Below are 14,453 nucleotides of genomic sequence, written 5' to 3'. Positions count from 1 at the left end.
TCCAAAAATTTGCATTTGCCCTATTTTGAGGGGGGAGAAGTGGAGACTATTCATTATGCTCAATATATCATACAGTGTTAAAATACACATTGCAAATTCCTTTGTATTTATGCCCTTTTAAAATAAAAATGAATGTTCATAGCAAACTCAAAGTTCTTGAACTCTGTAGTTTACACATCCTCAGAACACTACCTTGTATGTGATATTCAAGAGACTGACTTTCTAAAGAGTCTTAGAGCCAAGCTTTAAATTCTGATCTTTTAATACCTATTTCAGTAGTTGCTCATATGCCGTACTTCTTCACTGTGCTGATCCCACACACAGCTATCTTTAGGATAAGGAATACCTGTACATATGAATGAGAAAACTGTGGAAAGGAATAGTTTGGACTCTTTTCAAAATTGTATTTGGAATTGCTAGTTTAGCCTCTACTAAACCATACTTGGCTCCTGGGCCTAGTGAAGATTTGATCATTTAATTTCATGAATGCCAGTACATTCTAGCAGCATATTGATATTAATGGTCGTTGTGAATATAGTCCACATCTATGTTTCATGTGGCATACAATGAACAATACAAATAATTTCAGGAAGTTTGATTTTGACTACTATGGACTTTTCTAGTTGTTTTCTTTTTTTCTTATCATTTTCCTTTCCTTTTTCTTCATGTTGGAAATCTTTCTTCTGCTGCCTTCCTCTGTCAATTAAAAGGAAAATCCCACCTAAACGGTAATCTTTCTGTTGAATACATTCTAATAGCGTTATTTTGTATTAACATTGTAAGTGCAGTTTTTTACTTATAATTTAAAAGGTTTTTTTTGTTTTCTTTTGTTTTTTTTTGTGAGACAGAGTCTCGCTCTGTTGCCCAGGGTGGAGTGCAGGGGCACGATCTTGGCTCACTGCACCCTCCACCTCCCAGGTTCAAGCGATTCTCCTGCCTCAACCTCCCCAGTAGCTGGGACTACAGGCACATGCCACCATGCCCAACTAATTTTTTGTACTTTTAGCAGAGATGGGGTTTCACTGTGTTAAGCCAGGATGGTCTCAATCTCCTGACCTCATGATCCGCCCACCTTGGCCTCCCAAAGTGCTGGGATTACAGGCATGAGCCACCATGCCCAGCCTATTTTAGATAGATCTTTTAAAAAATTGAGACTGAATATACTTGCAAAGCAAACTGTTTATATAAAAGGAACATTGAAGATTAATCATATAAATTATAAATAATTTACTAGAAGATATTTTATCCTTTTAATATAATTTTACAATTAAATTTTTTTCTTTTTCTCCTTAACCCTAGCCCACCAAGAAAACACATTGTGGAGCGCAATACAGAGTTTTATCATATACCCACTCACAGTGATGCCAGCAAGAAGAGACTGATTGAGGATACTGAAGACTGGCGTCCAAGGACTGGAACAACTCAGTCTCGCTCTTTCCGAATCCTTGCCCAGATCACTGGGACTGAACATCGTAAGTGAACTTCTAGGTGTCCTAATGGATGAGTGTTTTTTTGCCACAGAGAGTAGCATTGAGACTGATTGGTAGTTGTCAGAAAACAACCCCGAGACAGTTTGCTTTTAAATTATGCTGTGCATAACATGGGTAATATAAATAAGACCCCAGGCCGGGCACAGTGGCTTATTCCTGTAATCCCAGCACTTTGGGAGGCCGAGGCAGGAGGATCATGAGGTCATGAGTTGAGACCAGACTAGCCAACATGATGAAACCCTGCCTCTACTAAAAATACAAAAATTAGCCAGGCATCGTGGCAGACACCTGTAATCCCAGCTACTTGGTAGCCTGAGGTAGGAGAATCGTTTGAACCGGGGAGGCAGAGATTGCAGTGAGCTGAGATCATGCCACTGTACTCCAGACTGAGCTACGGAGGGAGGGGCTCTGTCTAATAAATAAATAAATAAATAAATAAATAAATAAATAAATCACCAGCCCATGAAAAGTATAGACGTAATAGTAGTTGTACTAACTATAGTTTATAGCCAACAACAGGCTACTGTGGAATTCGTTTTAGTGGCTCCATGGAAGTTGAACATTTGATATTGATTGGTGCAGGTAATTGCTTAAGTGATTTTGAAGTTAAACAAAACAAACTAATATTTGGATATTGCTTATTATATTTCAGTGAAAGAATCTGAAGCTGATAATACAAAGAAGGCAAAGTAAGTTCTCTATCTTTTTGTCAATTGAATGTTTTCCTTTCATGAATGGTCTCAATTTGGTTTTTCAGATTGTCAAGTGTAATGGTATGGCATTTCGTCTTTGCAGCTAGAAGCTAAGCATTTAACTTTGGTGCCTTTTGTGTGACCTAAATGTACAACTTGCAGATTTTAAAGTAGTGGATATTGTCTGGGTTTTAAGGCGTGTTTTCCTTAGTATTGAAATAAGAAGTGGGCAGAAGGGTGTATTTTGGGGTGCTTTGCTAACAATACATATGTCTGTGAATGTGCTTGTGTGTTGTCTTGCAGTCACTTTATTTTGAGCATAAAAATGTATGTTTCCAAGAGGGATCTATGGATTAATTTCTGTATTTCTAAAAATGCTCTACCCTTAAAATCTTTGCCACTTAATAAAGTAGCTATGTGAAATTAAGCTTTTATAAAGCATGTTTTCTGCATGATGGAATTAGTCTAGAACCTTTTTCCTTCTATTTCTTATGACTCTTCTATCACTCTTTTTTTTTTTTTTTTTTTTTTTCCACAGGGAAAAGATACCCCTTCACGTCTTTAGTCCCAAATACACAAAATTACGTGACTGGCACCATGAAGTTTCAGCACGTGCTCTTAACGTACAGTGATTTATGAGCCTTGTCCCCCAAGCAGCCAGCACATACCTTTTCATTTACTTTTTTCCAACTTCATAGCAAAATCTGTATTAAATTTGCCTTACGAAAAAATAGAACTTTTTCTATACTTTTCTAACAATTTTCTATTGTTGTGAGAAAAGGAAGATGAACATGTTTTATGCTAGCTGGTAGCTCACAAATGTAAAACCAAAAAAAAAAAAAAAGAAAGAAAGAAAGAATATTAAGGGACTAGATCTGTTCAGTGGATTTGTATCTGTTTTTGTTGTTATTAGGGTAGTAACCTTGGAAAATGAATTATTTTCCTAAGTTGAATTGGTTGGTTGGTTGAAGCAGAGGATAATGAGCAAATAATGTCCTTGTCTAATTTGGAAAATACTTCCTTTATGTTATTAACATTTCCCAAGATTACTTTTTAAGTTTATTATTATGTAACATTCAAGGTTGATTGTAAATTATTCTAAATAAGTAAATATAAGGAGGCAAGAATAAACAGAGAAGACTATTAAGGAAGAGTGCACGCAGTGTAGATTTAGGTATCTTTTAAAGTAGGTACTATTCAGGATGGCTCTATGAAGAGGAGGAGGTCCAGATTTGGCTCCTGGAAAAGGAAAGAAGAGAATTTTACCCCATGTGCAATGGAGAAATACAGTATTCTTTGGTTTGGTTGGATTTTCAAATCCTATTTCCTATCAAAGGAAATATCTCTAAGCTATTGGATGTTTTTAGAGTATAGACAATTTCTAGGTATTAACTAATAAGATATAGAAAAGATAGCTTTGCTTTTTTTAATCAGAAGAACATAAATTATAATATGAATGATTATGAGACATCAGAGAAATATTTTACTTAGTGATATAAACTACTGTGCACTGCTGCTATTCCTAGGAAGCTGTGTTTTGGGCAATACATGGAAGCTAAATATATGACCAGAAATGCTTTCTGCCTTGTAATATAGTGTATTATATATTAGAGCTACATTTAGTAATAAATGCATTTTGAAGGTTGGAAAAGTATTGTAATAAAGTTGCCTTTAACTTAGCTTTGTACTGGTTCTGTTTCCTTGAGGCTAGACACAGTGCCATCCAGGAGTTGTTACAGTATAACTGGGTAAAATAAACAGTTCTCTGACATTTCATTTGGAAAACACTTTTAACTTTGTGAGGTTACTAAAATATGGGTATAAAACATGGCAGGCCAGGCGCAGTGGCTCACGCCTGTAATCCCAGCATTTTGGGAGGCCGAGGCGGGCAAATCACCTGAGGTCGGGAGTTCAAGACCAGACTGACCAACATAGAGAAACCCTGTCTCTACTAAAAATACAAGATTAGCCGGGCGTGTTGGCGCATGTCTGTAATCCCAGGTACTCGGGAGGCTGACGCAGGAAAATCGCTTGAACCTGGGAGGTTCACTAGCAGAGGTTGCGGTGAGCCGAGATCGCACCATTGCACTCCAGTATGGGCAACAAGAGCGAAACTCCATCTCAAAATAAATAAATAAATAAATAAATAAATAATAAAAAAAACATGGTAAAGGATCATGTTTGATTTTTCCCCCTGAATTACTACAATATGTAGTATCCTATGTGAGTAACATAAGATCAGTTGACTGTTGTGCAATATAGAATTATTATTTGTGTGAAACTACTGCTGAAGGACCTTGCCTGCATTCAAGGGTCTATTTTTATTTTTCCAGGTATTCTTTCACTTTAGTGACATAATAGTCTAGTGCAACTGCCTGAGAACTTGGAGAAACTAACATTAATTTTAGATAGTGATTGATAAAATTTGGCCTGCCAAATGCATTTTAAAAATAATTCTAGGATTTATCTATGCTCATTTCTAGTATACCTCATGATATATAAGACATCTTTCTTTTGTCATATTAGTTCTTCTTCAGATACTAAGACAGATGTCCTGCCTGCTTGTGTTTTTATGATGCTGACATCAATCCCAGTTATAACTGTGTCTCTGGCCTCTGTAAGAAAATCTACTTTCTTAGACCAGGCTTTCCTATACCCAGTAATTCTTCCAGGATCCCAAAAGATGATGTTTGAGAAACTATAGAATTAAAACCTCATAAAAATAAATGGTGTGGTTGAGTAAACGTGGCATTTTCCACCAATAATCCAGTTTCTAGAATAACTACAGAGTGGACAGAAAGAACGACTCAAAAGAACTTTAGGTAAATGGGAAAAATTTTCCGTAATACAGACAAGAGAACCTGTATAGAGTTACAACTTAAAACAGATGTAATTAAAATAAAATTTAATACCTTGCTTAATTAAAAATGAAGTATTTAGTATTTCATTGAAAGCACAGACTTAGATAAATGGAATGATCCATACTTGAGTATGAGGACAAATATTCAGCCAGGATCATAAAGGACATTCCATTTGACCCTGTCAGAAGATGAATTCCTGAGCTCAGTGAATCTCCTGGGACATCTTATATTCCTAGCTTAAACACTAGCCAAAAATTATAAAAGCTTCTTGCAAAAATATTATTGTAAATCTGGTGACCTAATTTATGACTTGTTTTTGTTTGTCTCTCTTATACAGACTCTTCATTATAGGCCTGTTTTAAAAGTGAAATTGGGAAGTTGCTCTTAAGAATGTTTTCAACATTTTTTTCTTTCTTTCTTTCTTTTTTTTTTAAATTTAAGACAGAGCTGTGCTCTGTCACCCAGGCTGGAGTGCAGTGGCGCGATATTGGGTTACTGTAGCTTCCACCTCCCAGGTTTGAGTGATTCTTCTGCCTCAGCCTCCTGAGTAGCTGGGATTACAGGCATGCACCTCCATGCCCAGCTAATTTTCATATATTTTTTAGTAGAGACAGGGTTTCATCATGTTGGCCAGGCTGGTGTCAAACTTCTGACCTCCAGTTATCCGCCTGCCTCGGCCTCCCAAAGTGCTGGGATTACAGACGTGAGCCACCATACCCGGCCTCAACATTTTTTTCTTATAGTGTTTTATTCACAAGACTGAGTGTCTCACACATGGTCCAATGTATTTTTGTTACCTCAAAAATTATAGTATTTGTGGAAACAAAAGCATTCTTTCATGCATCATTGTGCCCTTTAGGAAGGCTCAGATATATAGACATCGTAGAGTTTATTTAATACAAATTGTGGTGTTAGGACACAGAGTAGCAGTTCCTTCTTTTTTTCAAAATTATTCAAAAATATAGAATGAATTGATTTTCCCTCCAGGTATGTAATTTTGTAATTATTGTGTTTCTGATGTGTATTTAAAAATCATATAAATCATAAATATTTACTCATTGCCAGCATTCATTCTTTCAAATGCATAATTGCTGTATATGTAAATGCCAGGCACTAATCAATGTACTAGGGATACAGTAATGAATAACAGATAAATGTATAAGCAAGATGAGCTAAGGTAATTGTGTTACCAAGATAATAAGTTAATATAAAATAAGTATGGCTTAGTCGGGGAAGGATTACTTTAGATTATGTGGACCTCTGAAGAGACAACCTTAATGCCAGCAGCTGGGAGAAAAAAGGAGTCAGCCGTGTGATGCCTCGAAGGTGGGGAGACAAGTGTGGAAAGGAGCATGCAAGAACACAGAACAGAAAGGTCATTGTGACTGGAGTCCAGGCTAGGCAGGGAAGCGTGCTAGAACTCCTGTACATAGACAAAACACTTATGTTCCCATTCCTATCCGTAACGTTTTAAATGGGAAATTATGATATCATATCTAACTGCTTGCAAATAAAATTAGAAAATGAAGAAGCAGGGAGGCTTCTTGTCAGGCGGCTAATTGCAGTGCACTCACCTAGTTGGTGCCAGCCCTGATTATTAACAATTTAATACTTTTCTTGTTGAGACCCAATGAAGACCTAGAAAAGAGAGGCATAAATATATGTTGATAACATGTATGTAGGGAACACAAACAGAATATCCTACAGAGCATACATAAAACCATACAGAAAATACGAAAACACTTTGATGTATTAAATTTGATATATGATGCTTTTCATAATAGTGATGAATTTGAGGATTTAGCTGCTCTGTAAAATCTTGGCTAGAATTGGCTGGACACTTTCCTTTTGTTTATCCCATTCCAGAAAATTCCTTAAAGCAAGTAAATATTTCCTTGCACATTCTTTCCAAAGTAGGAATTATAGTATTTTTTTTCTTGGTTAGAAGTAGTAAGAAGCAGCAAGTGATAAATTCTGAGTTTTAGACTGAGATTTGTAACTCACTGATTACTTTCTGCCCCCAAGTTTCCACTTCTCTGGAGTTAGAATCTGTGGTAGACACTGTGCTGCCCACTCAGATATCACTTCAATGGAGGACTTGATACCTCTGCCGATGGGAGTGTGGTAGGCAAACAGCCTTCATGTGCCAGCCCCTTCACAAATCACCTCAGCTGCAGACAGTCCCTCTTCAAGACCCTAGGCTTGGTGGGTATGCCCACATGCAGTGAACTGATTGATAAGTGGGAAGAGAGGGAAGTAAAAAACCTGGTTATTTCATCCCAATTAAGACCAACTTGAAGGGACCGTTCTAGCTCCAGAGCTGCTGTGGAGTCAGCTGAGGCTGTCCTAAGTTTTGTTTGGCAACTCCACCTCTCCTGCCCATTCCTGCTTCCTTTTCTGTCCTTTCCCCTTCACAGTTGTTGACCCTAGAGACATTTCTTAATAAGCATCCTGCATGCTAAGCTCTGCTTTCTGGAGAACCTGATCTGCAAAAGAATCGTATTTTTGTAGACTCCAGTTTAGACCTCAGTTGCACAGGTTCTCTTTTATTCATCTTCTCGTCACTTTCTTCATCTTGGCCACTTCTCATCTTTTCTCCTTAAATCTTCAACCCAGATCACAAACACAGCATTTAGAAGTCTTCAAAGAAAAGATCAGTTAAGGGAAGACTGAAAGGCATGTGGAAGTCAAAAGGAACATGCATTTACTTTATTTTTTTTGCCTCAAGTTAAGGATGTTTATTTGTTGACTTCATCACAGGCAGCCTAAGAGTAATGAGCAATCAAATGTATTTAGAAATCAAATATAATCAGAGATATGTGAATGAAGCAATGAAATAAGAAACTTCAAAATGGGAAATTAGGATTTACCAATTAAATATAATGAACACTTAAAACAGGAAAGCAGAACTTAGAATACTATGATTTTACGTGTTCTAGTCTTCCATATATAGCATTTGGAATCTTATGTATTAGCCATTTAATTTCACTTAATGAATTTTGTGTGAACACATCTGCTGTTTTCTTCACATCCTTAAAAGTTTACTTCTGGTTCTCTTCTGGGGAGATTCTGTTGCCTTTGGAAATGTGTAGGGTAATGTACAGATGTTAAAAGGAAGGAGGATGCTAATGGTGGCTAAGGATACAAAATATCTTGTAATGCACTGAAGAATCCCACAGACGGAAGAATCATCCAGCCCAATATGCCAGTTGTGTGCTACTGAGAATGACTGGATTGAGTGTAAATATTCCCTTTTCCAAGTTGGTTTTTTGTTGTTGTTGTTGTTGTTGTTGTTTTTCTTTTTCCTTTTTTTTTTTTTGAGACAGAGTCTCGCTTTGTCACCCAACCTAGAGTTCAGTGGCGCTATCATGGCTCACTGCACCTCGACCTCCCAGGCTCAAGTGATCCTCCCACCTCAGCCTCCCAAGTAGCTGGAACTACAGGCACACACCACCACACTTGGCTAATTTTTTGTAGAGGCAGAATTTTGCCATGTTGCCCAAGCTGATCTCGAACTCTTGGCAATCTGCCTGCCTCAGCCTCCCAAAGTCCTGGGATCGTAGGTGTGAGCCATCACGTCTGGCCTAGATTTTCTTATTCCTTCCCACAATCATACATTCTCACCTATAGAGCGCCCTCTCCACTGCCCCACCCCACAGTAGAAATAATCTTCTCACCTCTGAACTTACATGCTATATAATTTTTACCTCTCATTTGACACTTACTTTTGTAATTTGTCTTATGGATATTTGTCTACATGTCTTAAGTTTCCAACTAAAGTTTGAGCTCTTTAAAAATGAGAATCTTAGTGTAATAGTATAAATTGGAAGGAAAAGGGATTCTAATAGTCATGGTATTTCTTCCTGGATGCAACTGTAGCTGTTGTAAGTAAAGGCCTAGCTATTCAATGAAATGACTCATCTTGAAGATGGTTGTTAAGATTATAAAATTCATCTCTGGTAAACTGTTTCTTCAATTAGAAATACACTGTTGTCAGTCAGCTTAGGCTGCCACAACAAGATACACAGATTGGTTAGTTGGGACAGTAGAAACTTATTATCTCATAGTTCTGGAGACTCTTAAGTTCTAGGTCAAGGTGCCAGCAGAGTTGGTGTCTGTTGAGGCTTCTCCTCATGGTTGTAGATGGCCACTGTCTCACTGTGTCTCCTCACGTGGCTTTTCCTCTGTGGGGGCACAGAGAAAGAGTGAAAGCTCTGGGGTCGCTTTTTCTCATGAGGACATGGTCCCACTTGTATGACCTCATTTAACCTTAATTACCTCTTAAAAGGACCGATCTCAAAATAGTCGCATTGTGGGTTAGGGCTCCAACATATGAATACTGGAGGGATACAGTTCGGTCCATAACATACACCAACTGTCTTTGTATACTAATCCTCATTTTGACAGATTATCATTTAAGAAAAACTTATTCTTAAGTAGAATAATTGACTTGAACCCAATTGGAAGTATTGTTGTCACCTCTCTTTTGGTGCTTCCTTTTTTCCTTTGGATGACCAGTATCTGTCTCCATGTTCTCTTTCCTCAACTAGAGTATATGCTCTTTGAATATAAGAATTTTAGTATGCCCCACCATGTTTGGTACTAAAAGTTACTAATTACATATAATTGCGTATTTCTCCAATTCTCTAATTGTTGAATTTTAGGGAAATTGCTTACAGCATGGCACACACTATCTCTAATGGAATATAAGTTCAATAAAAATATCAAGATATTAAAATACCAAAACATTGATACCTATATTGAAAGTAAAGTGAAACCATACCTAAGTCACTTGAAAGGGGAGTTGTCCTTTGTTGGAGTGATCTAATTGCCAAAAGTTGACATTTTTTATCTTGATATTTTCTGTTTGTTAATTAGTTGTGAAAGACTTTTTTTCATTAAATGAACATTTGTTTTTTAATGTCTTCCTTTGTGTTTTTGGTGTATTTCAACATGAAGAGCATGGTGATTTCTGTGAGGAGAGAATAACAATTTTAAAAATAGGTACATGAAATGCTTAGTTTGTACTCTGAATAGAAATACTAATTGAGAAAATTTTATGATTAATAAGGAAATGTTTAAATTTAAGAATCTAATCTACAACATTGATTTAAAAGAGGCAACAGCCATCTTATCAGTTACATATTAATAATAGAAAGTTATTAATATATGGCCTACCAGAATAGAGAATTATAGGAGACCATAGAAAATTTTATTTAGAGATAATTATGTTACACACGCGCGCACACACACACACACACACGTTTATGCCAAAAAATCATATTGTCAAAGTGCAATTTAAGTTAAAAAATGTTTTTCTTGATCTCACCATGTTTTCATTTTCTACTGTATTATAATATTAATATCAACCTATGTAGTTTCAAATTTTTAATGCTATATATAAATAAAGTGGCATTTTAGTTTAGCAAAAGGATATCTAAAATAATGATCAAAACCTATTTTTATCAGTTGTTCCCTTATCTCCCTTACTTAAAGAATGATGGATTCTGATTTTTCACATATTTATTATGGTTGTATTAGTCTGTTCTCATACTGCTATAAAGAACTACCTGAGACTGGGTAATTTATGAGGAAAAGAGGTTTAATGGACTCATAGTTCCACAGGCTTAGCAGGAATCATGGGTGGGAGGCCTCAGGAAACTTACAATCATGGTGGAAGGTGAAGGGGAAGCTGTACATCTTCACAATGGTGAGCAGGAGAGAGAGAGAAGGGGGAGGTGCCACACACTTTTAAACAACCGGATCTCGTGAGAACAAACTCACTGTCATGAGAATAGCATGGGAAAACCACCCCAATGATCCAGTCACTTCCTGCCAGGTCCCTCCCTCAACACGTGGGGGTTATAATTTGACATGTGATTTGCATGAGGACACAGAGCCAAACCATATCAATGGTTAAGAATTATAAGGTATGATATGGCTTCCCAATTGTCAAAGAATTAAAATGTTCCTTAGGAGAGGAGTGACTACTTCTCCCTTTAGTAGAAAAGCAATTCAAACTCAGGTTACCAGTTACAATACACAAACTGAAACAGTTATGTTGAGGTGGGGAAACCATCTTCTTATAGACTATCTTCTAGCACCAAATAATGTCCACATGATTTCTGGCTGAAGGCCATCAGAATGAAATTTTAGAACTGGAAGAATAGAGTTAAAGTTACTTTATAAGGAGAAACCTATTGCCTTTGTACATTCATTGAAAATTTAGGAAGCATAAATTACATATTTCTGAACATACTGTTTTGTAAGTTTTTTAAGAAAACTTTGTTTGTTAATATTCATTGACCCACACTAAATAGATTAATGAAGAAACAGTTTGCTGACCCATCCCATGTCTTCATTATTGCTGTGTTTCACAAACATACTGGTCTCTTGTGACATGTCCTTATTAAGTAAGACAACATTAGTTGAGTATATTACCTAAAGCTGCTATTCTTAATAAGCTATGCGAAGAAAGCAGGAATTATTCCTAGCCTAATACTTGCACATATTTTCATGAAGTAAGAATTAACAATTGGATTTACCCCAAAATATAGAACACCAAGATACATTTCCACAAAATATGTTTGCCAACCTGTAAAAAAGACCACGGGTCAAAAAAATGGGTATATGATCAAGTAGTTTTTGTCTGTTGCAAAATAATGGAATATTTCTAATTGATCTTTGATTTTCTGCTGGTTGAGTATACTGTTTTATGCAAATACTGTTTTGCTGACTACAATGTAAAGGTCGCCATCTATTGAACATAAGTAATTACTACACTTCAGTTCCTTGTGAGACTAGTACTTAAAAATTATTGAGGCAAGAAACATAATTCCTATGTATTTTCATATACAAATTGTTTAATTCTCTGTTAATGCTGGAAATATCTGTTGTTGTTGTTTACCAAATTAAACTTGTACTATTAGCACTTACAAAGATCTGTTATTTATAAAAGTGTTCGTAATATTCACAGTTGGCTTTCATAATCCCAGAATATTCACCAAGTTCCTTAGAGGCAGAATTTTGTCAGACCAGTAATTCTTCTCTTGTAATGCTGTTTGGATAAGTTGTTTTCCATTTCACCTTTAGAGAAGTAAATTACACATAAAATTATTTTATTGAATTAAACCAGAAAATTAAAGAAACTTATCTTTACTAAAACTCAGTATTGAAGAAGACTCCTGCACTTTAGTTTTTTTTTTTTTTTTTTACTTCAAAAGAAATCACAACTTTAAAAATTAATTACGAGCATTGATAAAAGGCAGTCTTCAAAATCATGGAAGGCTTAATTTCTATCTTTTGCTGTTATTCTATTTTATGTATTTCAGTCACATTGAAGGTTTAAGAAGTCTTGAGTTTTTCTACTTTTATATTATGTGAAGGTTTGTTTATTAGAATGATATGATTTTATAAAAGAAAATTGAACCAATATATTACATAATATAGTATAAAGCATATGACAGATAAGGATATTTGGACATCTTCATTTTCCTTTTGGTCAAATTAAAGAACTATCTACAAATTGCATTTATCTTAAAATTAGTCTCACGTGTCCATGTATTCTCTTTTGTGTTTCTCTATTTTTGTATGTATTAAAGGGTATTGTTTGAATGCTACTCCTGTGTCCAACTCAGTAATAAGTGTTCATCTCACAGATGCACCTAACTGACTACTCCCAAAGATTCTGAATTTATATCTTTGAACAGAAGAATGTGTTAAAACTAAGGTGACACCTGTTGCATAATTTTCAAGTTAGTGGTACACACTTATTTTGCCTCTTCACATACTTCATTCTGTATCCTGCAATGCTAGTACTTTTTAAGAAGAAAAAAATTGAGAAGAAATTTCTGAAAGATTTTAATGTCTTCAGGTAGCTGCATATCATTGGTTAGACAGTGAGTGAACTTGAAGCTTTAATACAGAGAAGCAACACTTAAACAAATTTGATGGAATCAAGTTTAGCCTTGGCTTACAACAGTGGAATCACATACTTGTTAAAATCAGCAAAGCTCTTAGCAGGGATGTTGGAGCAGAATCACAGGTATGTTTTAAAAAAGTACACCCACCAACAGTAAAACCAAAAATCCTTTATATATGAAAGGTAAAATAATCAGATAGCATCTATTCAAGGGATAAGTAAAAAAAAGAAGTGATGTTGTCAAGGGTGATTGTGAAACTAATAAATGCTCTGTGTTGAAAGACATAGCAAATAAAAATAACCGAAATCCAGACGTTTATTTACATCCTGGAGGGATTTGAAGCCCCAGATAGAAAGTGATTCTAAATGGTTCTCGCTGGACTCTTTTCCCTAATGACTTACAGTTCAGTGTATGTAGACGACTTACAGATGAGATTCACTGAGTACTATCTGCGTTTGTTTCAAATCCTGTAGGGGAAAGAAAATAGAAGAGTGGTAAAAGGAAAATATAGTACTGATTTTCAAAAAAGAAAAAAAAAGTGAATGTTTAACCATAAACTAATTTGAACTTGAGATCACCTGGAAAAAAGTCAAGCAGGCATTCTGAAAACCATGGCTAGTGAGCACTGAGAAGAGGAGGGCAGAATTGCCAAGACCCAGAATAAGTTCTCAAGAAACACATCACATCCAACTTAACACATTTTGGATAGATTGGGGGGAGATGTTAATTTTAACAATTCATCAAAGAAAGGCCCTTAAAATTCTTTTGAATTTAATAATGAAATGAGGTTGATAAGTATCATGTTTGTAAATGCATAAAAGGTTGAAGGAGTTTAGCCAAAGAATATTGTTTAAAGGATTAGTGACTTGGATGAGGAGGTCCACAATTTGCTGCCCATATTTGTGAGTACCATGAAGCAGGGAGATACAGCATACATGTTCAGTAACCAGTAAGGTTGGCAAAACTAAATATTAAAAAAGGATTTTTAAAAGAAAATAAACCCAGTAAGAGTGAGTCATGTCATATGGCTCCTAAAATGATAAGCAATAGTTCTGTTTTGCACTAGTAAATCCCACCTGGTGGCATATTATGCTAGTCCTTGACATTAATCTCTGACAATTACATAGATAATCCCAAGAAAATCAACTGAAGACTCACTGAGACAATTAAGCTGTCTTTGGGTGAAAAGCAGTTATATGAGTAGTTGATACTAGATGACAATCTGGGCTGGTTATTTGACCTAAATCCAAGCAGGTCTTTTTCCCTAAACATTCTAGTTTAGTCTCAGGCCTCACTTATTAGCAGTGGCCCCTGCTCATGTTTAGCATATATTATATATAATAAATACATCCAACAAATGTTTATCAGGCACTTATTTGTGCTGGTTTCTAGGAAAATGAAGGTGCTATTATGAACTTAGTCTAGTAGAGCAGACATGCAATGAAAAAGCAAAATAAGGAAAAATACAGTTTTAGGTTATGATATATT

The 14,453-nt window shown here is 35.8% G+C and overlaps 1 protein-coding gene across 8 annotated transcripts in view; it reads left to right on the top strand.

Annotated features, from left to right (window-relative positions):
- Positions 1-14,453, top strand: part of PDLIM5 (PDZ and LIM domain 5) — a 212,876-nt gene that overhangs the window by 131,022 nt on the left and 67,401 nt on the right. For 4 of the 8 annotated variants that reach the window (XM_025384628.1, XM_025384629.1, XM_025384626.1 and 1 more), the window contains 2 exons: positions 1,300-1,472; positions 2,143-2,179. In XM_025384628.1, coding sequence (XP_025240413.1) covers positions 1,300-1,472; positions 2,143-2,179 — 210 coding nt within the window. Of the gene's footprint in view, positions 1-710; positions 729-1,299; positions 1,473-2,142; positions 2,180-2,720; positions 3,862-14,453 lie in introns of those variants that run through there. The other 4 variants (XM_025384631.1, XM_025384630.1, XM_025384627.1 and 1 more) reach the window with 2 other exon arrangements.

This window comes from Theropithecus gelada, chromosome 5 (genome assembly GCF_003255815.1).
Source record: "Theropithecus gelada isolate Dixy chromosome 5, Tgel_1.0, whole genome shotgun sequence".
NCBI lineage: Eukaryota > Metazoa > Chordata > Mammalia > Primates > Cercopithecidae > Theropithecus > Theropithecus gelada.
The sequence above is the reverse complement of the archived record's forward strand: the minus strand, read 5'-3'. Positions and strand labels throughout refer to the sequence as shown.